This window comes from Vanessa tameamea, chromosome 17 (genome assembly GCF_037043105.1).
Source record: "Vanessa tameamea isolate UH-Manoa-2023 chromosome 17, ilVanTame1 primary haplotype, whole genome shotgun sequence".
Lineage (NCBI taxonomy): Eukaryota > Metazoa > Arthropoda > Insecta > Lepidoptera > Nymphalidae > Vanessa > Vanessa tameamea.
The window spans coordinates 9820135-9845064 of NC_087325.1; the positions used below are offsets into that span (position 1 = coordinate 9820135).

A 24930-nucleotide genomic window follows, 5' to 3' on the forward strand; every position below is an offset into this window, starting at 1 on the left:
ATTATTAATAATACAATTAGAACGATCAATGTAAATGTTTTATCACAACATACACTAATATATAAACATGTAACAGCTTCAAGATACAAAAAATACTTACTTGTATATACATAATTATTAAGTCTTATATAACTATAATTAAGTTATATATACCATATAATTAAAATAAACATAAAATAAGTACAAATAATTAGAAAGATAAAAAAATTTGGTGAAAAAAACAGCCTCAGCTTAAATTGCATTTTAGCATACGCCCTGCTTGCTGCACGTTTTTATTAATTAATGATCGTAAAAAATACTTATTATCCTACATCACGCACTTTAAATAGTCATCTATTTGACCTAAAGATTGACTGGCAGAGAATGCCTTCAGGCATTCAGGCAGGCAAACGGAATAATGCGGGTCGCTTCAGGCGAATGGAACGAAATGCGGATTAATTCCGCATTACTTTGTCAATAAAGTCTTTAAATAAAAATAAGATAAAAATATAAATAAAAGAACAAAAAGAGAAAAGAAAATAATGAACAAATCTTTCTAAAGAAAGGCTAATACTTTATAGGAGTTATACTTGTTATATATTACTATATATATATATACTATTATACTTTTGAAAAAATACACATGAAATCAAATTTAATATTAAAAAATTAATATACGTTAAGAAAATCTACATAAATGGAAGTGTAATCACGAGACTAATTAACTAATTAATTAATGTATAACTGAAACTAATATGTTAATATTACGAAATAATCAACTTAACAACCAAAGTCTAGTTTGCCTCTGGCGAATATAATTATATTGAGTATGATATATCAGTAATTAATTATCATTAATGGCGAGACGTAATTGCTTATGTGAACGTCATATACTTCGTTTAGTTTCACTTAGTTAGTTATTCGGTTGGATTTATAGTAATATCTATTTTAAGTTTGGAATGTGAACTGTTTCGTACTGAATATATCACTTTTATAAAACGTACAAAGCTATCGAGTGTTTCAGAATGCGTTTGAACTGTCTTATATGTAATATGTCCATGCGAAATTAAAGTTCCCTTCCTTCTCATCCGATGGGAGGGGGCGTCAGCTCAGTTGTACGTTTACAAGTTATTTACTTTTTAGTTTCACCATTCAATCCTTTTGAGGTTTCGCCTTTGATGGGTTTGCTCGAAAAAACATTTTATAGAGTAAGCAATAACAATTATTGCTGTCGTTGTAAATCTTTTCTATTGTACGCAACTGATCAAATAAATAAAGTCAAATACATCTTTACTAATATTATAAAGTATTTTTTTTTATTTGTATATAGGATTAATCTTCGGAACTAAAAATCCAATTCAATTTTTTTATCACTAGATGCTTGTTTATTAATAAATAGCACTCGTGCGACGCCGGGGCGGGTCACTATTGATCATTTAAATATGTTAAATATATTAAAAAAATATATTGTTCAAAGAGTTATTCAAATAATTTCAATGTAATGCCGATACTTTTGATTATCAAAATTTGTTCACAATAAATGACTATAAAATATTAAAATCTACCAAAATATAAGATAAAATAACGAATAACCTAATTAACCATATATATAAGTGTAAATTTGTCGTATTTGTAATGATAACGTTACGAAAACTGAAATTTCACAGCATTATCGCTCCAATGGCTCTTATCTCCGTATAAAAGATAATACGCGACCTTCCTCCAACGCAATGTACTCGTTTATAAAGCCAACGATATCAGTACCATTTCCAACTCAGATGAGCTATCATATTCCTCAAGCCCCATTATCTTATCGATATAAGAAATATCGATATACATTGAAATCACGCGCATTGTTGAATCGATTCTATTGGATCGCAGTTTATCTAATCTTTAGTTCAGTCAAATTTTTACTATCGATTCGAATAGAACGTGTTCTAAAATCGAAAATGAAATTGTGAAAATGATTTATTTATAATTCGAATCTAGTGTTGTGCGTGTTTGTCGATATGCGACTGCCGTCAGTGTCGTGGTCGGAAACGGCGAACTGTTTGCGCGATTGTGCCTGGCAGTCGATGTATTGTGGATTAAGCCTGTGCGAACGGTTCGCAGTAGCTCAACATTTGCTGTCGCAGCCCTACCCGATCTTCGATGTCGTCATTGGAGCCCCCACTTATAATCAGAGACGTTAGTAACCAATAGCGAGTTTTTGATTTACATCAATTATTACGTATTAATAATATCAATGATTCCGACATGGCCTAGTGGTTCGAATTCATGGATCTAAATCGAAGAATACGAGATCAAATCCGGACATACATGTCTAAATTTTCATGTTGCTAATTTGTTTTGCGGTGAAGGAAAACTGCATCGGTTATATTTTTTACATTTGTATGCACGAACCGGCATTGGAGCAGCGTGGTGGTATAAACTCCATGTCACTGCCTGAAGAATAGGAGAGTTTTTACTTCTATAAATAAAATGATTTGTTTTTTTTTATACAAAGTCGAGTCCTTTCTTCCTTGATCCACTTCACGCCTTAAATAACAATGATGTCAATTTACAGTGAAACGTTTCCTGCAAGCATTCGTACTTCAACCTAATCAGTCTACAAGTATAGCGTTTTCGATTGTCTTTAAATGTTATTCAATGGATTACAGCTTTATTACGTTATAAATATTATTATAAATTAAACATAGTGGGGAATTTTGTAGGTAACGGATGAACACTTACCATATGTGTATGCATCTTCCCGTAATTTCCTGGGAGGAGATCTTAACCCAGTTGGGGGGGTGGTAACATTTGTAACATGTTACATACTTGTACTTACTTTATTTTCAACTAGTAGTAGATAAAAGTCTACATAAAATATATCATAACATCTATATTGCTGAAATCTTAGTGAACTATACACTAAACCCTTACTCAAGAATCACTCCGTTCATACGTGCAAACTGCAGTAAAATATATTTAGTTTTTGAGTTAATCGCATACAGATGCGGCGATATGACTTTATTTTATAATATGTACAAATTAAAATCTATAATTGGCACAACAAATGCTGGGATCCCTTGTTGAAATGTAGACGTCTTCTAATAAAAGAGATCCTTACTCTTTGTGTTAAATAAAGCTTATATTTCTTGAGAGATCGGTAACATTCCTTATTCATGTTCTTAATTTGTGTTTATAATTCATCTCTTGCTCGCGACAACATTGTGAGTAAACCTTTCTGTGTTGAATTAAATTTCTTTTCAATTATAACTTATAGTAAAATATGAGACATACTCCAAACTGTATTCTTAAAATGATAAAAGTTCTTCACCTAGCAGTGAGACTTTTAAATTTGTACTGTCGTTTCGATAGTAATGATAAATTTGTTATCATTGGATAGTCCAGTCATTGTATACATTTGGCAATGTAAATGAACCGAGAAGGCTGATTTTTGATACAATAAAAGTTCTATACATTTTTAACCGACCGTTGATGGTTATGGAGATATCGAGGACGTACTGAAAAATAAAGTTATCGTCCATGTTCATTTGCATTTCTCGGCCTGTTATTGTATAAAATTACTGGACTATAAAGCTTACTACTAATTTCTATAATTACTATTCACTATAAAGAACTTAAGCAATACACATCGTCATAGACAATTTTCCCAACTAGAAAAACCTTCTTGCTATCTACATATACCGCAATTTCAAATTCTATTAAATATAATATTATTTGATTAATAAAATCCATTATAAATATAGTCGATACAATTTATTCGATTGATTTAAATGCAATCACAAACTATATTTAAACATCGGAATTTTCAATCAGAACAGCAAACAAATAATTGAACAGTTGGAAGGCAATCGTCATTTGTTTATTTGTAGAAGTAAAAACGAGAGGTAAATGATTGTTTACTTAGTTAACGAGCCGAACCGAATTACTGAATGCTGTGCAAACTTAAACTTAATTTAACGTTCAGATCTTGTTTCTAAAGTCAAACATTGGGACGTCTCGCCCTATAAAACATTATTTCGGTATTTCATGAGTTATGTTATAGATGCAGCGTCACATCAAAAATCGTATCGTAATCGTAATTGAGAAATCGTATATATTTAACCGAAATTTAAATAAAAATGTAATTAAGTTCATTTTATTATTATATTTATATATAACAACAAAGTATATACGTGCTACGCAAATGCAACAGTCTAGAGAACGACGGTCATCGTTGTAAAGCAATTCTTTTCAATTAAGCTCACAGAAAAACATTATAATTTGTAATTAAATATAACAAGAATACATTTATAACTGATGCTGTTTATACAAGTCAAGATTTTATTCGGTTTTATATATATATATATATTTGTAGTATATTCGTCTATTCAAGACAAATATTACAACAATGGGTTGAAGCGTTGAGTCGAGGAAGCAGGAAAAAACAATGAAACTTATGTTAAGGAGGAGAATGGTTGTTATAAAAGAAAATGCCCTAAAAGAAAATATAACAATACAAATGTGTACGGACAGAAATAACAATTAAGTTCGTTGTAAATGTTCATTCGTAATTCATGAATATTATTTGTTTTGCAAGCTGTGTGTTAAATAAATATAATTAATTATTGAATTATGTCATTTTTTAGATAGGTTTTTCAAAGAGAGTGTAAAAATAGAGTAAAGTCAGCCTTCAACTTGCCACAGCTCCGCAAAGCCTTTCTTAGTGTCGAGGCGAATATTTGTATCTTATTACACAATGGTTCTCTAAGACGCTGTTTGGTTGCAGTGTGATGTAGTATGGTTAGACGACCTCCGCGGTCGAGTAGTGTGTACACCGGTTTTCATGGTAACGCCACTCCGAGGTCCCGGGTTCGATTCCCGGCCGAGTCGATGTAGAAAAAGATCATTAGTTTTCTATCTTGTCTTGGGTCTGGGTGTTTGTGGTACCGTCGTTACTTCTGATTTCCATAACAGAAGTGCTTTAGCTACTTACATTGGGATCAGAGTAATGTATGGGATATTGTCCAATATTAATATTAAAAAAATGTTACTACATGTAAATTACATTTTTCAGCCTGTATTAGTCCACTGCTGGACATAAACCTCCCCCAAGGCGCGCCACTGAGCCCGATCTTCGGTCCTTCTCTTCCACTTTCTACCAGCCACCTTCCGTACATTATCGCTCCACCGTGCCTCTACCGCGGTCTTCATTTTAGAACCTTCTTGCCCCAACGGCTATCGGTTCTTCGACAGATGTGACCGGCTCACTGCCACTGCAGCTGGCTAATCCTCTGAGCTATGTCGACCACCTTGTTCGCTGTCGGATCACCCCGTTCCGGATTTGATACTTCTGAGAAAGTAAAGAAACAACCTGTAAATGTGCCACTGCTGGGCTAATCTTTTCCCTTTGAGGAGAAGGTTTGAAGTTCCACCACGCTGCTCCAGTGCGTTCTTGGATATGCTACACACGTGGCAGAATTTCATTGAATTTACGCAAGCAGTTTTTCTTACGATGTTTAAATTCGCCGCTGAGGACGAAATTATAAACACAAATTAGGCACATGACTTGATAGCCGCAATCATCCATTTCGACTTTAAAGTAAAAATATTGTTTAAACTAGGTACTTGAATTCCGACCACGAATTCTCTTTACTTTACTCTGTCATTTCAAGCTGTATAACTTTTATTTCGTAGTAAAATACAGCTCGAATATTTTTGAAATAATATAACTCGTATTTTAATTAATAAAAAAATCACGAATATCTCAATTTCAAACTTTTCAAATAATCCGAACCAATTAACAATAAACAGATCGTAGAAAACAATGGAACGAATTCCTTTTTTTTTATGTTGTATTGTAAATTTACAACAACTGTGCAGCACAGCGCGGTCCGCGATTCCACGATTTGAAATTTTAATATGAATTCCGTGATATTTTTAAAATGAAATCGCCTCCGCTGTCACATGCGTCGTCTGTTTGTTTCGAATTTCACTGTTTGCGATTCTCTTTGCTCGTTTCCTCTATATTTTTATTTTTTAAAAAATATTTTTGTACGAAATATTCTTTTGATTTAACACATCAGTTTTTTGGATACGGTCAATGACAAATATTAATATTGGAAAGAGTGAGAGGTTCCCTCTTTTCGATGGAGGTAATGAATCGTATATATACGGTTGCAGTATATAATCGTGTGCAAGTTCAATTTAAAACTTGAAAGCTTTTTAATTAAATAAATCATGAGCCGTGATGGCACAGTGGTTACAAGACGTGGACCGATGATTCTGAGGTCGAACCTGGGAATACCGCTGCATTCATGTGCTTAATTTGTATTTATAATTCAACTTGTGCTCGGCGTTGAAGGTAAATATTATGCGGAAACCTGCACGTGGTGTATGAGAATCTGCCACGTGTGTTTATCAACCCGCAATAGGGCAGTGTGGTCAAGTAAGCTTCAAACCATCTGCTCTAAACGCGGAGGACCAACAGTGGGAGTATTTTCTTTTTTTTTTTTAATATTGTTCATTTCCTACATACGAACAAAATAAAGCAAAAAGCTGTCTTGTTTGGCCAGTGACTAGCTTGTAAGGCCATAGTACTTATGTAAAGTAAAGAAAAATGTTCCATATCCATATCCACCAATCCACCCGCATTGAAGTAGCGCGGTGTTATAAGCACTAACATTTCTTCCTCAAAAAAAGAAGAGGCCTCACCCCAGCCTCAGGACTGTTACTTTACCTTACTTAATAATTTTTAATATAATAATGGTAACCATACATATGCATTGCCTTTGTTAAATCTAGGTAACGTTATAACAAGAAACGCTTATCGCTAGCTTGTATAAACCAGTTTGCCCAGTTAAGCGCGTTTATGCTGATACGGTAGCTAATATAAGCGCGACGGGTCGTAATCGTAAAGATTTTGCCAGCACGGTATTTGAATAGTAGGTAGCTTTACACTAATACCAAGCAAAATAATATAGGACTCGTTTTAATCGTGGAGACAGTATGAAGTTATTCGGTGTATTTAGGTGAGCTATTCCAGGCATAGAACTGTTAAATCGTTTATGTTCGAATTTTTTTTGGGTTTTATTTAGTGACTTGTGATTTGAGCACAGTGTTTTCAGATAAAACACAACTATATAATATGCTTGATTTGTGGCCGATGTTCAACCCATCTTACCTTTAATTTTTTTATTTGGATATTTAACATGATATATATATATTTTCTTAGCTTCGTTTTAATTACTTTCAAATTAACTATCAAATCAAAATAGTATTTTTTCAAGAAGGCTCGTAGAATCACTTTTGAATCGTAATGTTACACTGTTAAATTAAATTTAAAGCTGTCGCCCGTAAAGTAGATTCCCCCGAGAACGAGCGACAAGAAACTCAGTAGTTACTCTTTAATATAATATAATTTACAAACTGAAAAGTAAACAGAAAAAGACAAAAAGCACAATTCACAAGCGTAATTGAACTATTTTGATAAAAATATTCGTACAATGCCTGTTATACAACTAAGTATTGGTCGTGAATACAGTTTACATGTTAAATTGGTTTAATTGAAAATGATTTTAACATAAATACATTAAAAAACTTAAAATAAAATATTTTTATCGCCATACCATTTAATGTATAAAATGCCAAAAAATTGTTTTCTAAAACTCCATGTAATTTCTCTGTAAACAAATTCGTTCTGAATGAATTATTTTGTATGACTCGTATAAAATATCACAGGTATTTCTCGCTGTGACTATCTGCACTCTTACAGAGGACGTGATAAGATAGGGCAGTGATAAATATTGTTCTGCCTAAAACTGAATGATTTTAACGATTTTAATCATTCGATATTACAACGTCGTCTAAAAGTAACTATTAAAGGAAGTAATTCTATCGGCGAAGGTTGCATTGTATGCTTTTAAATATTAATTACTCTGTTTTATTATTATCTTTCGACAAATACTGACATACTCGCAGGTGTTTCACAAACAAAGACACAAAAATGATTTCGAAAATGTTGCACGAAAATTACTAGATAAGTTTTTGTATAATACAAATAAATAATTATTGTACATTTCAATTATGTTAGTTTTGTATTTAAATGTAGAATAATAAATAATTAGGTAATTTATTCAATAACAACAACAACAACATTGTTGTAAAATATTAATTATTTACCGTTATATACTATGAAGTACAAATAAAACGTAACAAGACTAGAGACTATTATATCGTCTTCGTATAATACAGTGTTATACCAAAATCAAATAACGATACGGTTAGGTAAAGGGAATACGTAATAATGTGAGCTAATGCTACGAGGTACGTAGACCGCTAGGGGCTACGATGCTACGCGCTACGATATTACATTCTACGCGCAATACTGTTAATCTTACATTAGGCGAACTATTTACATAATTTATTAAATAATACCTAGATTAATTTATATTTTATAAATAATTCTTATTTCGATATCTGATGGTAGAATATCCACTATGATTCTACTAACAAATTAAATCAAAATATACTTTATTCAATTCATTTTTGTCTACAGTTAAATTTATATATATATTTAAAAAAAAAACAATAAACCTATGGAAACCTGTTCTCCAATATCAATAAAGAAATCATGTAGCTAGAACACTTGTATACGAATATAATTACAGTGCTATTTTACAAAGAATGTTAAACAATTTAAATCTAATATTTCTAGCGTATTTCCAATGTAAGATGTGTCTAGTATCACATACAATATAATGCTTACCGCTCGTGCTGGTAGATGGCCAGCTATGCTCTAAACAATATTTAACAAACTATATATTAAACTTTGCGTTATTTGAAGTCAAGGCCTCGTTAGCTGCATAGGTCACCGTCTGGGTGGCAATGGTGGAATGCGCAAGCGATCCCACGACGTCCAAAACAAAACATAGTATTGTGTTGCTTCGGTTTGAAGGATGAGTGAGCTAGTGTAACTAAAAAACATAACATCTTAGTTCCCAAGGTTGGCAGCGCCTTGGTGGTGTAAGGAATGTTTAATATTTCTTACAGCGCCAACACTTACAGTCTAGTGTCCCATATGCTCATCTGTCTACCTATTTTATAAAATAAAATGACATTCCTATCAATGTTTGATGACGTGAAATAAATACTATTGATTTTGTTAATTATTTTGTTTAAGTTTCAAATAATAAGGTACGTACAACAGAACATGATAAATGCAGTACTTCATGTTTAAAGTAGTTGGAAATAACTAATGTTATATCGAATTATGTGTTGTACGAAGTAAATAACAAAAATAAACATGCTATCGTATCGATGGCATTAAAACTTCGAGACTTGGAAAATTGTTAAATTGTTAAAGTAATGACAATAATATATAGTATATATGTATATATATATATAATGACTATATTTATTAAAGCTGAGATATGTTACATAAATGTGTATGTATGTAGCTTATAATACTTTATAACAACTTGTAATATAATTTTGACTTTACATGTCATAAGAGTAGTTTGTACAGAACACCCTCGGGCTCAAGTCAATATCGTGCGTTGATTATAAATGTATTTTTATTGAATATAAAGTAACTGGTGATTTTTTCAAAACTTTGTCTATCTAAAATATTTGTTATTATATTTCTATTTAATATGAAATTCAAATAATCTCACAGAACTGTGATGTTAAAAAATAATAAAAAGAGATCCAAATAAAATAAACTAACCCAATTCTACCTTACCATACCTGAGTGCATTATCATAAATATATATATTTATGGTAATGCACTTATTATTTCGCAGTATAACCGTACTTATTATTTATACTTAAATTAACTTTTTTTTGCCCGACTTTACCAAGATTTGAGTCCTGAGAATCGGCATCTACAGCCTTAAAAGTTGGCCACTGTACCATAGATCAGTCATATGTATATAAAAGCTATAAAGCATATATCAAAACGTCGTCCTGTTTGTTTCGAAGCAATCTATCGTTCTAGAGCTTGATTTACAGTTTGTGAGTTAAAGCGAATTGTGCGAGCTAAAATGTTTGGAACAAATGTTACACATTTCTGGACTTTCCATTATTTTTTACTGATACGACAGACAAAATTAGAATATTGATTTTTTCATGTATTTCGATCTAAATCATTCGATATAAATTATGTATATATATATATGTGGGATTATATTGAGTGAAACGTTTTAAAAAGAGTGATATTTCTTTAATAACTTCGGAACCAATATAAACACGTCTTACATCGAGTTACGTTATATAACAGCTGTCTAGTGTCGCCAAACCTACAAAAAATAAATCCTCTAGTAAGGAGGTGTAACATTAAAAAAAAACAACCTAACTTAGTGTACCATATGTGTATGATAAATAGTGGATTTTATTTTCGTTGAAACAGTATAAATAAATGTATTTGCAAATAATTATTATAATGATCGTTCGTAGTATAGAAATTATGTGTGCGAATTTATGGATTTCAACCGATGATTGCACATGGCTTTTCGTGTACTCAATTTAAATATATCCGCGTTTAACGGTTCAAGAAAATATCGTGATGTACTCTAAATTTGTCGAATTATATTCTGCTACATGTTTATTTATAAAACGTTTGAACAGCGTCGTTAAATAAGCTTCAGACCTCATTAAGAGCGAAATTATCTTTGTCCGTTTGTGGGTCATTTACGAGCTGTAACTTTAGAACAAGGAAAAGAGTATGTACTGGGTTTTTAGATAGTTCTTCACCAAAGAGGTCACGTTTCGAATGCATGCTTATTTTATTAAATTTTTTTGATAGATTCTCATTTTCTAGCTCGCCAGTGATTAGCGTTACAAAAATTCCAAGTCTTTGTTGTCTTTGTTTTCTTTAGATTCGTTAATTCTTTATTTATGTGGGCTGTTTTAAACTTTTTAATCGACATGTTATTTTTAAGATACTATTTACGTTTTTATATCATCTATATAGTACCTGTAGTTTTGTTATAATACATTCGATATTGAAATATTGTAAAACCGGATATTAAACTGGACGTCACGTCGCTGGTTCGAAAGCATAAACCAATAAAAAAGACATCCATTGAAACGAAAACCTTATTTTAAAACTTCTAATTTCTTAACTTCTAATTCTATCTTTCTAGATTTGGTATGCTATTCGGAATTCAGTTTTTATTTTCTGTCAAAAATTTATAAATAAACCAAAATTTTTATTGTTATACTTTTATGTTTTTGAGCTTTCTACATAGTTTTGTAAATACATATATAAATATGTATTCATTTTTGTATTTATTTAATTTACGTCAGTACTTCGATCCTGACCTCTTAGGCATAATAGTCAAGTCCATTATAGCAAAAAATCTACTAACCATCATATTTGGTTCCACTTAACCGATTGAGCTAATAATAATGTTGCACACGCTGGCACTAGTTACAATATAACCTTGTTACTAAATATTGTAATTTATTCAAAATGGCCGCTAATTCAAGATGGCGGATAAGCTTTTTCTTTTACATATTTTTTTTTAACTTCTGCTAAATCAATCTTAATATATTTTGATATAAATAAATATATAAAGGTTTTTAACAAAAATATAATGATGCTACTAATTTAATTTTGAGGATTAAATAATTATGGTTTTTATGACAGTTTTCATAGAATATGATATACATATTTTACTTTAACATATCTATCTATCTAATCTCAAGTGGGAGGTGTATGTATCTGCCGTAACTAAAGTTCGAAATAGCATTAGACTGCGGGTAACTAACTCAATTCTAGACTGATGAGGTAAACGGAACGTGAACAGGAAATAAGACGGTGTGGATCACCTTGGAAATACGATACCGTATAGTCGTGTAAGACTTGTGGTGCATTTTCATAGCATAGTTGGCAAATTCTATTCGGAATATCACCAATATTGTATTAATAGTTATTAACAACTTACGTTTTTTGTGACCAACGTTTGTTTTGTGTTGCCAACGTCACCACAATACAAACAAGCCACGTTGGCCTAGTGACTTGATATAAGACCACGGATTCTGAGGGTCAACCAACCCGCATTGGAGCAGTGTGGTGGAATTTGCTCCAAACCTTCTCCTCAAAGGGAGAGGAGGCCTTAGCCCAGCAGTGTGAAATTTACAGGCTGTTAATGTAATGTAATTCTGAGGTTCTAATTTCAAACCCCAAGTCGAGCCGATATAAAGTTCTTGGGTAATTTGACGAAAAGTGTGTACGCTCCTGAGCTTCGCACGTGAAGCAGTTTGGTCCAGCGCCTGATCTCTCTCCGGTGGTGACGGATTGGCCGTCCTATCGGATCATGAGAGTAACGAAATAGAGAGTGTACCTGCGCTTGCGCACATACTTGTGCACGATAATATATCCCGCGTAGTTGGCTGGTCTCCCTGGTGATTGGTCGCCGTACCCGAAATCGGTCAGGACGTGGATCATCGCAATGTTCGCAAACAACACATCGGTCAATCGAAATTTAGTTACACTTATTAGTATGTAAAAGCACTTTGTCATTGTATAGGGGTTGTATCCCGTTATTGACAATATATAGGGTTGGTAGTACATGAAATTATAAATAGTTTAAGGTTTTCCGATTTTTTAAACAGGAAAACGTAATCGTAAATATAAATCATTAGTTTATATAATCGTAAATGACTTCGTGTCTGTGTTTGTTTATACCACCAATACAGTGTTTTGACGAAAATTTGACATCACAGGGTTAGCTGCCTTAAAATATACTGATAAAATATATAAAAAATAACGCCTTATAATACGGGTCGGTGGATACACATGTGGCAGAATTTCATTGAAATTAGACACAAGCAGATTTTCTCACGATGTTTTCCTTGAACGCCGAGCTCGAGATGAATTTTAAACACAAATTAAGCATAGGAAAATTCAGTGGTGCTTCCCTGGAAAAAGTATTATTGTATATTTGCGTACAGTTGACTGAAATAAAACCTTTTTGGGTTTCAAACGTTACAAATTAAACATTGCACTCATCATGCACGCCAAACTCGCTCACGCCCAAGGTACTTTCACTTCAAGTCATAATGGTGAGAAGTGAGATGTCAGCCCTAGCTCTCGATCGCATTATATCATGTTCACAACACGAAAGGTTAGTTATTCAAATACACTAATGCATCGTATAATTGAACGGTTCCGAATTCAAATTTTCGAATCGATTTTAGATATCATTGTATGTGAAATAGAAATTTCTTATTCTTAATATGACCGACTATGATATCGCGTTGTCTTCGTTCATTCATCATTTAATTCTTATCTCTAATCATTATATTTAATTATTTTTTTTAATACGTATTGTGCAATATGATAGTGCATGGTGAGACTACCTGTAAATAGCAGAACATTTGCCAGGATAATTTTGAAATGTAATTTTTCATTTTGTGTCTACTGTTGGTTGTCTTACTGAAAATAAAATAAAATAATGAAGCGGATTTTATAATAAACATTCTTGTCCCGACTTTGTGGATGAAATAACAAGTAAACTTACCGGCTCTGTGCAAGCCCGCCTGTGCAGGTACCACCTACTCATCAGATATTCAACCACCAAACAATTATTGTTAACAGATAATCAATAAAATCAATCCTTTAATGTAGCGTAATCGTGCTTTTAAATAACAAGGATAAAACATCGAAACGGCTTCCTAAAAATGCTTTTCAATATCGCTGTAAAAATTCTACATAAACCTTATTTCGAAGGACATAGGGTAATATTATTTAAAACAGGTTACTTAACCTGTCCAGGTCTTAAAAGGTCCAAAATTGCTTATCATATTAACTATATAATAGTAATTGCATTAAATAAAGGTGCAATTTAATAGCGTTTGTTAGTAAATTGTCATTTTGTTAGCGTCAAACAGCAATTCTTAGTATTGTATTAAAATAATTATCTTATTGATTTTCATAGCGTTTTTTCGACGAATATTGACGATGATCGAAACTTCATTATTACAAATACAGTTAAGTCTAGCACTTTTATGTATAATAATTATTTTTCCAGATTAGGTCATGAAAGAGATCATACACTTGAAGTAAAAATATTTTTGTCTCATTTATTAATTATTTTTAATTAACAAATACAAATGAATGTCATACGCAGTTATCTTTTGTCCTTTACAATTCTATATCCGTCTCAACAATTAAAGCGTTTCGTTTATGTAATCGTGCGATCTTCTTGTGATAAAACTACGCAGGATAATGAAACGGAACGAAAACGTCACATCCAATAAATCGTATTCTTTCGAAAATAAGGATAAAGAATAATAATAAAATGCGCGCCATTTTCTCCGGATTTCAGCAAAAGACGAATATATTGTCTAGTTCTCTTGTGTTTTTATTCAATTAATTGTTGGTTTCGTAAAGGTGCCGTTTTAAGACGTTTTTATAAATAGCCACCCGTCATCAGATAATCTACCGCGCAACAGCAGCACTGAGTGTTGTGTTCCAGCTTAAAGAGTGAATGACCCCGTGTCTAGGGCATTGTCGTGATGTAAGGAATGATCGTTATTCCTTATAGCGCCAATGTCTATGGTCGGTGGTGACCACTTACCATTAGGTGGTCCATTTGCCCATAAAAAAATATGAAGTAGTTATGGGGTTGTATCAAAATGAGCAATGATCAAAACCACTTAAACCATCTGAAAAATAAATATTTATCTATGACAAAAAAAAAAACTTGCTAAATAAATCAAATAAAATAAATCCTCTATGTAAATTCTGCAAGCGAAACTTTTTATACCCGTCCCAAGACGTTCCGAACTAAAGTTATTAATAAAACTTACGTTCCGCTAGTTTCCTTGTTGTTCTATTTCAAATGCATTAAACTGATTGCTCTCAGTTCTCGTCTGCGTTTTTTTTTTTTCGTTCCTCGCTGTCAGCGAAATTAACTTTGCTCTTACAAATAAAACTCCCGTCGTGTTCCTCGTCTAACGTCTCTTTGTGTCTCGTCGCGTCCTTTAAGAATTCCGGGATAAGGTGCCTGTGAGCAGTTTATTATGTACTTAACTTAGTTTGTATTAAACTAGCATTTAACATTTTCAAGTTTACGTCACATTTTATAAATAATCTGAATAAAAATTCTTAATAAACATTATACAGTATGATTTATTATTTCTATGCAGTACTTAGTCAAAGTCAATATCCCACAGCTGAGTTGCCACATACTCTTGGTTTGGAGATTGTTTCATCACGCAGCTCCAATACGGTTTAGTGGATTCACATGTGGCATTTTTGTATTTGAAACGTGTAGGCATCCTCGCGATGTCTTTCTGTACCGCAAGTCAATAAGTACAAATTACGCGCTTGGAAATTCAGAGCTATTGTTATTCATTAAAATTATTTGCAAAAATATTGTATGAAATGTTAATATATATTTTTTTCTCCTTATTATATATATTAATATACAAAATAGAAAAGGAAAACGAAGGTACACATCTACCGTAATAGGAACTGTTATGTATCATTGCGAAAAATACAAGAAAATATTGTGAGAACTGGCAGCTAATACAGACATATTGTGTTTACTGCAAAACTAAGCCGCTATTCTCTCCAACAATCGTGAGCGAAGTATTACATAATCAGCCTGTAAATTTCCCACTGCTGGGCTAAGGCCTCCTCTCCCGTTGAGGAGATGGTATGGAGCATATTCCACCACGCTGCTCCAATGCGGGTTGGTGGAACCCGGAGCGAAGTATTAGCAAACAATATTTAAAGTTAAGGTTCTCAGCGTAGAAACTCACACAGAATAAATTTTCTCGAAACAATCATACATATGTGAAAAATAGAAATAACATTCAGTAATCACCTTATTCAATGTAAGCGAAGAGCCGAAACGGATCAGTGGCTACATTGATACCAGATATCGCGGGTTTGAGTTGATATAAGATTAGAAGACTTTCATTCGACCTCCACCCATTTTGTGAATACAAACATAACTGTAAATCAAAAATGTTTTATTGTAAACTTTACTTGAATATAATACATTTGATTTTATATTTAATAAATATGCAATCACCCCCCTCCGATCTTTAGCTGCAACCGCTTTTGACCACTTTATTGATTGACAAAAATATACCAGCGATTCGGAAAGAAATATCTCGAACTTTTAAGAAAAAAACTAACGAACAGTGATAATAAAAATGACGCATTTCTGTTAACTTGTTCAAAAGTTACTTTGTCTTATTTGTAAATAGACTATCTCGTTGGTAATTTTGATTAACATGGAAAAAATTTCATTATTTTCATCTCATAACCGATGTATGTTATCTACCTTCCTTTATTAATTATAATTAAATAAACCTCAAAGTATTAAAATAATTACCTGCTATTATACAATGATCTTATTACGGAGTCGGTCAGCTAATGGCACTCGAATTGTCCGAGAGGTATAATTGTCCGGCGACTCAGAGGACACTCGACGCGGGGGCGAGCCATCGCAATCACTGTTACCGACACTCGGAACTCGCCAGTATCCTTAACAGCTTACTTTTGATACCGAAAGAGCTACATGGAGTTTTGCATTCCATTAAATATGTTTTATTAAAATGTGTGATCTCGTAAATAGTTTTGTAGGATTCAATTTAATTTTAAATAATAATAAATATTGGACAACATCACAGACATTACTCTGATCCCAATGTAAGTAGCTAAAGTACTTCTGTTATGGAAAATCAGAAGTAACGACGGTACCACAAACACCCAGACCCAAGACAACATAGAAAACGTATGAACTGTTTCTACATCGACTCGGCCGGGAATCGAACCCGGGACCTCGGAGTGGCGTTACCATGAAAACCGGTGTACACACTACTCGACCGCGGAGGTCGTCTAATCATACTACATCACACTGCAACCAAACAGCGTCTTAGAGAACCATTGTGTAATAAGATACAAATATTCCCCTCGACACTAAGAAAGGCTTTGCGCAGCTGTGGCAAGTTGAAGGCTGACTTTACTCTATTTTTACACTCTCTTTGAAAAACCTATCCAAAAAATTACATAATTCAATAATTAATTATATTTATTTAAATGTGAAAGTTTTCATACTACTTATGATAAGGTATTGATTTCAGTGATGTAACCTTTTAAGGAAGATTAAAACACTAACATAACTGTGACACTTTTTAGAAGCTTTTCAGAAAAGAGTTTTTAATTCTCTACTGTAGCCAATTCCAAACGAAGTAGGAATAATTATAAACAAACGTTAGATTTACGTATTTCATGCGATTTGCTAATAACTCAGCTATATTGTACACTACTATGAGTTTATGATTAATATATCTTTATTTATAATACAATATTATAACTACTTAAATCCACTTTAATTTTACTTCCAAAATTCTCATAACATTTTCGTCGACGTTCAGAACGCCATTTTTTCGCAAATCTATAGTGAATATCATAGATTAATCAAGTTCTTGACCAATGATATCGCGTCAGTTTGCTGTCAAATGTTGTTTATTTGGCTTTTCTCCTCTTATGGTTGGAATAGAGTATATTAGTGAAAATGCATATGCAAAATTATCAATATCTTTTTATTTCCAAATACAGCTTGAAACAAAAAGGTTAATCAGTATTTTAATAAACAAAAAAACATTTAAAATATTTACCAGGCAAAAAATATTCTTACATTTGTGTACGACTTATCACCACAAACTTGTGAATGTATCGTTTAACAATAATAACATTTTAATTTTGTTCCAGTGTTTCCCAATGTCCCGGCGGCGCCGGGGATGCCCTGCGCGGGGGAGGACCGTAAGTACCGCCTTTGTTTTAATTTAATTGCATCGCAAACAAAACTCCGTAATGAGGGCCCTTACTCACTCATTGAAGAAATGAAAACTGCTCAACGGAATTGCAGAGTAAATACGCTCTTTTGTACATCAGAATCGGAGAATGTTGGGTTGGGTTGGATTACTTTCATCGCGTTAAGACATTTATGTAATAAATTTTTTTTACACATTAATTTCACGCTTGTAATGACGTCAATAGTTAATCATTCGAAATTGCGAAGCATCGCTACTGATATAACATTACCATACACTAAACACTTCTCCGTAACGCGTTGCATTCTGTTATAAGTTTTACGCATATTGGCGTAGTTAATTCAGTCAGGCATTACAAAAAATATGGCTGTGCAGTTATCACTACAGACAGACATCGTAATATTTATAATACTGTATAAATGTGTATATGTCACCTATACTCCTTCGTTAAGACTTTAAAAATTACTGTAAATAAATAGCCGCCTCTGTTATACTTTAAGCGTTAAAGTCGATATTCCTTTTATACATATATAGTATATTTATACTCACGTGTATATAATACTTGTAGTGTTTTATAAGTATTAACTTCAATAACTTAGAGTTTTAGTGTAGTTTACGTGTAGTACACACATAATCTATACTAAACTTTCTTTAGATTTTACTAGAAGAACTGTCTTCGTAACGATACCATACCATAAACTGTTACTGTGTATTGAATTTGTACCCCAGTCGCACCATTAATAAATCATTCACCGAATGTTACAATTTTCTTCAGAGGAACACTTGGAAAGGTCAAATAAACGCAAAAAAAATTGCGTACACGTAGGCGGGAATTTTTTACAATTTTTTACCTCGAACATAAACGTTCCGTATTTCGTATCATAACGCTCGGAGAGTACTCAAACAATCTACACGAGAGGCGAGAGCGCCCGCTTGCCGCATTACCATATGAATATCGCCCTACACGGCTCCCGCTATTGTCCCTACCCACAATTTGCTTGCCTTAACAATACCACACGATTCAACACGTGTACACTCTCGATGGTTGTGTTACCACAAGGACTATTTTCCCGTGCACGATAAAAGTTTGAATTGTTCAAGTTATTTATTATTTAAAGGAATGCGTGTGAGATACTGTCGCTCGTTCTAGGTCAAAGTCAACGTTCTCACTGAAGCATAATAGATCCCTTACATATTAATAAACGTATGGGGCTGTACGACACACTGGATTCCATTGTATAACTTATATGAGGATTTACTTTAATTTCTCCAAAGTTTGAAAGGCTTATAGCCCAAAACTATATTTTAATATCAGTACATGATAATTTAGTATTTAAACTAGCGGCTTTCTTCGATTATTTATTGAAAGAAAATATTCAATTGTTCACAATTTGACACATTTAAATGACATCAATATCGCCTATTGACGCGGTAAGTTTAGAAGTGTCAATGCGTCACCAACTTTGGGATTTATGATACTATATCCCTCGAGCCTGTAATTATTGGAAGCTATATTTTGTTTTCTATTTTACTCTGTAAGTGACTTTTGGTTCCAGGGAGAGTGAGTGACTCGATTCCCTTAACGAGATGGGTCCGTTCGTATCGTAAGCCCTCTTCACAGTCGCTTTCCGTAAAATCCATTCTTATCAGAAACTTATGAAGCATAAGGAACTTGCGTACCAAATCTAGTTTGTAGGTTTTATAGTATCCAAGTGGTACTCGACTTGTAGTCCACCCGCCTTTAACCTCTTAAGAGTTTATTGCCGTAAAATTAATTCTTCTCGAGAATGCTCGTGTTATATATGGAAAATACTTAATTAATTTCGAGACCGTAGATCTTACGTTTCAAAGAAACTTTGTTGAGTGAGCGATTGCTATCTCGAATTAATCTATACTAATATTATAAATTCTAAAGTAACTCTTTCTGTCTGATGCTCCTTCACGTGCAAACGACTGAAGAGAATTCGATGAAATTTGATATAAAGCAAACTTGAACTCCAAGGAAAGATATAGGCTACTTTTTTATGACTAACAAACTCCTGAAACTCGAGCGTAGCTGCAGGCGACGACAAGTATATTATATACAGCAGCAGATCATATCCGCATTCCAACAGCAACATATTTTACCTAATATGTTACCTCATTTCTGGTTCCCGAATCGTCCTATTTAACCTCGAGCGTAGATGTACGTCGGAAACTACTTAAATCATCTCTTGTATGGAACAGGACGCTTATAATGTTGGTGTTCTTTCGCTCGCCATTATCCCTATAATGTGTCGTTGACTCAATATGCTTCATATTATTGCAAGAAAACTATTTGTTAGATTTCTATTACTAGCCTCTTGAGTAACGTCCTGATTTTGTCAGTGGGTTGCTATCCCGCCGCAATAATTATTGTTGAGACGCTTTGCACAAAACAAAAACTGGAATTGTGTTGAGATAAAATGGTTCTATGCTACCCCACTGGAAACCACACGGAAAATATATTAAAGTCATAATTATTTCCCGGTTCTGATAATATTGTCGGCCATATCTACTTCCGACCGACATAACAAGCTATACTTTTGAATATATATTTTGTGTGTACTTGGTATGGCTTGGTATAGTGCAAACGAATTATAGGGCTTGCGCCCGTCTGGGTAGGCACAAGCCACTCATCAAATATTCTACTGCAAACAACTATACCTGGCATTGTTGGGTTCCGGTATGAATGGTGAGTGAGCCAGTGTAATTATAGGTACTAGTGACATAACATCTTAGTTCCCAAAGTTAGTAGCGCATTGTCGATGTAAGGCATGGTTGATGTTTCTAACAGCGCCAATGTCTATGGCGGTGGTGACCACTTAACATCAGGTGGCCCATTGGCCCGTCCGCCTGCGTGCTACATATAAATAATGTACTTTAAATTAAGAGAATAAATATGTTATTGTAGTATTGAGAAAAATTAAAATCGATACCATTAATATTAATCATACGTGAGTACTGAGTGAGCTATATCTACGACACGTTGGTTTATAACGAGATTTCAAAGATTTATAATTAGCAATGATTATAATGGTAATTATTACTGATAAATATTCCTCGAAATGTATACTCATTCGTCAAGCGCGAATCTAGTTTCGATTGTTAGTCGTGGAAATTCGTTCAGTTGATAAGATACCGATAAATATGAACGACAGTCGGTACCATGCCTCGTTCCGTCCATGTCTTGTTCGCTGGATATTGCAAAATTTTTGACAGGTCTAACTGGTTTTTATTTTTTAAATGGTTTTTAGTGCTGTCAGGCACAGATAATTTCTGTTATGCCAAGAAAAACGTCGATTTGTATTAACAGTGAATCATTTATCTTTTACGGTGCCGAACTGTCACTTGGATATATTTCGTTTTATCGATATTTTTATTGTGTGGCACGTGAATATTCTAATCAAGTATTTATTATAATGCTTTATCTAGTACCCTACATGTGTTATGTAGTATTTATTATATTGTTAAATATTAAAATTCTCCAATGTTTTTTTTAAAGTAACCTAATTATTCATTTCGATTTAATTTTGTGGTATATACTTGCTTGTTCAAGTAAACAGTAATTGCTAGATATCAATGTGTCTTAATTGTAAATAATATTTAATAAACTTCTTTATTATATTGCAGGCAGCATCTACAGGCGAGGCGCTCGTCGGTGGCGGAAACTGTACAGAGTGAATGGTCACATATTTCAAGCTAAACGTTTTAATAGAGTGAGTTGAATAAATTCTACTATACCATTCTTTTCAGAAATGTCTTTCAAAGAATTACTTATAGTCCAATTTTCCAGTTAACCTTGGTTGATAACAGTCCAAGGGTTCAGGATCGAACGTATGACTTTCAAATCACTGGAACCGTTAACCGTTGAGCTGCTGAAGTTTTAGTTTAAACCAGTTTTGAAAATAATGAAAACGAGAAAGTGTCATTTTCTGATAACTGCATGTATTCGTATACCAATTTACAAATTAGTTAGATTACCCATTAATCAGATTTTATCACGAGACGGCACGCGATGCAGTGTTGTCTTTCGGTGTGAAGATTGAGTGGGCGCAGTGGAGAGATATCAATTGAGGTCACCTTGTTGATAAACCATTGGGATCGCAAGGCGCGCTTAATATCTCTTACAATGCTAATCTATAAAAGAAAAAATAATCCACTTCCTATCGGGTGACCCATTTCTTGCGAACTTTGCTATTAAACGTAATCTGATTGCTGATATTTCTTAAACTTCAGCGAGCCTTCTGTGCCTTCTGCCAAGACCGCATATGGGGACTGGGACGGCAAGGATTTAAGTGCATCCAGTGTAAGCTGTTGGTGCATAAGAAATGCCATAAGCTGGTCCAGAAACCTTGCTCCAATGAGCACGTCGATCCCATCGAGGTCAAGGATGACGCTAACGGAGAGAGTACGCTTGGCAGGGCTTCCTCTGTTAGGTAAGATTATTTTTTAACCGTTTGCGATAGTTACTAATTTACTTTTTGTAATATTTCAAAGATATTTGGAGTAATTTTTCATCATCATTTATAAGTTATTCTTTTAAGATTGTGAATATTGTTATGTATCAATTATGAAAACAATTTGTTATTGTGATTTTAGGTCCCGCGCAGATCCCGAGCCACCGTTACCGGAGACTCCGCCGGCGCCCGCCTCGGCGCCCGTTCGCAACGAGGATCTCGAGCCGGGCTCGCAGCGCCAGTACTCGCTAGATGACTTCGAGCTGATTAGAGTCATCGGTCGTGGATCTTACGCCAAGGTATATTTTACCATCATCATAAATAATAATAAATTCGTAATTACAACCTATAGACAAGCGTCCTCGTCTCGTAAAACTAATTCAATAGCGTGTCTACTAAAATTACTGTCGTCCCTTTCATTTTATAATAATTACAATTGTATTTAAATCTCCAGGTGTTAATGGTGGAATTGAAGCGAACGAAACGCGTCTACGCCATGAAGGTGATCAAGAAAGCCCTGGTGACGGATGACGAGGACATCGACTGGGTTCAGACTGAGAAGCACGTCTTCGAAACAGCTTCCAACCACCCGTTCCTGGTGGGCTTGCATTCGTGCTTCCAAACGCCGAGTCGTCTGTTCTTCGTCATCGAGTTCGTGAGAGGCGGCGATCTTATGTAAGTGGTAAAATGTGGTATTATTTAATAGCGTTAAGGTGCAACATTTTAAACATTTAATTATTTCATAAGGGTCATACTGATAGATTAGAAAGGCGTCTCGAAATATATATTTAATATGTTACTGAACAAATGCTAATATTTCAATATCAAGGAACTGGTTTTCTTTTTCAACAACTTGACCAGTTTTTTTATCAATTTAGAAAAAACTCTTTTTGAATACTTATTTTTATATGAATTTGGAGTTTTGGTAAAATAGACAGCGTGAGTAACATCTATCCCGCGTGCGTGTATTCACTGCGTATACGATGGCCCGGCAGGTTCCACATGCAGCGCCAGCGCCGCCTGCCGGAGGAGCACGCGCGGTTCTACGCGGCGGAGATCTCGCTGGCGCTGCACTTCCTGCACGAGCGGGGCGTCATCTACCGCGACCTCAAGCTGGACAACGTGCTGCTCGACCACGAGGGACACATCAAGCTCACCGACTACGGCATGTGCAAGGTGGGCGCCGGTACCGATGCATATACAAAAAATCTGTTTTCTTAGCGACAAGAGGAACCCCAGTTAATTATGGTTCCATTGATCGTGAAGTTATATCGAATATTAAAATTATTCTAAAACTTAAACATCCAACTCGTATCAGGGTTTACCATTTGACATAGGCATTCGATCATATCGGAGTCGAGCGTCTGATCCATCTCGCCGCAGCAGCAAACGCCGTATAACCCCCCTGTCCCCAGGAGGGCGTGCGGCCCGGCGACACGACGTCGACGTTCTGCGGCACGCCCAACTACATCGCGCCGGAGATCCTGCGCGGGGAGGAGTACGGCTTCTCGGTGGACTGGTGGGCGCTGGGCGTGCTCACCTACGAGATGCTGGCGGGCCGCTCGCCCTTTGACATCGCGCACGCAGCCGACAACCCCGACCAGAACACCGAGGACTACCTCTTCCAGGTACGCCCCCGGCCATATTGGCCTTTAAACTTTTAACGATCTGCTAAATTTTGTCGTTAGATGTATCATGTGAAGTACATTTCCAAACAATAATTGAGCTATTATAAATGACATTCCCCGAATTTCAGGTGATCCTAGAGAAGACCATTCGTATTCCCCGATCTCTGTCGGTGAAGGCGGCGTCCGTGCTGAAGGGCTTCCTCAACAAGAACCCCGTGGAGCGACTCGGCTGCGGCGAAGCGGGCTTCCTGGATATCGTCAACCATCCCTTCTTCAAGAGCATCGAGTGGGAGATGGTACGTTACATATTTATTAGTTCTAAAAATGGTAGTTTTCAAAATAATTCGAGTACCATTATTTACTACTACTGTTTTGTAACCATTAACGAAGGAAATGTATTTTCACAGTTGGAGCTGAAACAGGTGGTGCCACCATTCAAGCCGCGCCTGGAGGGAGAGCGCGACCTCGCCAACTTCCCGCCGGAGTTCACCGACGAGCCCGTGCATCTCACGCCCGACAACGAGTACGTAGCCTCTGCCTCGCCCTCCCATACGACCGACTATTGACCGATCATGTGGCAAAACCAGTGCTCCCTCCTCAATTATGGGAATTAACATCCTGAAAAGCACTGCTAAGCTAAGGCCTCCTCTCCTTTTTGAGGAGAAGGTTTTAATCAAGCAACCGAATAATTATGGTTATATAATTGGTGGCAAATTCTTATCCGCCATGAACAGAAAATTATAATTTTTTTATTGTATTATAAAGACAAATTAATCACATGAATTCTTAGTGGTTCTTGTCGGATTTCATTTCAGAATGATCTGTTAAGATTCACATCTTCTAACTAGTGGTCTATCACGGCTCCGTTGGGTCCATGTATGGTAATTAGAATTTGTAATGGGAGCTGGATATCACATGGATCCCAATCGAATAAATACGGGCAAGAACTTCTGAGTTTTCAGTTGCCTTGTTCTTCATTGTAAAAAACACCAACGGTTAACCTGCTTGGTTTGAGTCATGTCGCATGTTGTGGTAGTATAAGCTCCAAGCTCCAAGCG

At 34.7% G+C, this 24930-nt stretch overlaps 1 protein-coding gene across 1 annotated transcript in view; it reads left to right on the forward strand.

Annotated features, from left to right (window-relative positions):
• Apkc (atypical protein kinase C) overlaps positions 1 to 24930 on the forward strand; it is a 216553-nt gene that overhangs the window by 188406 nt on the left and 3217 nt on the right. The window contains exons 3-11 of the mRNA XM_026639723.2: positions 17705 to 17755; positions 21418 to 21503; positions 22024 to 22223; positions 22387 to 22543; positions 22699 to 22919; positions 23240 to 23420; positions 23660 to 23872; positions 24001 to 24168; positions 24280 to 24395. Coding sequence (XP_026495508.2) covers positions 17705 to 17755; positions 21418 to 21503; positions 22024 to 22223; positions 22387 to 22543; positions 22699 to 22919; positions 23240 to 23420; positions 23660 to 23872; positions 24001 to 24168; positions 24280 to 24395 — 1393 coding nt within the window. The remainder of the gene's footprint in view (positions 1 to 17704; positions 17756 to 21417; positions 21504 to 22023; positions 22224 to 22386; positions 22544 to 22698; positions 22920 to 23239; positions 23421 to 23659; positions 23873 to 24000; positions 24169 to 24279; positions 24396 to 24930) is intronic.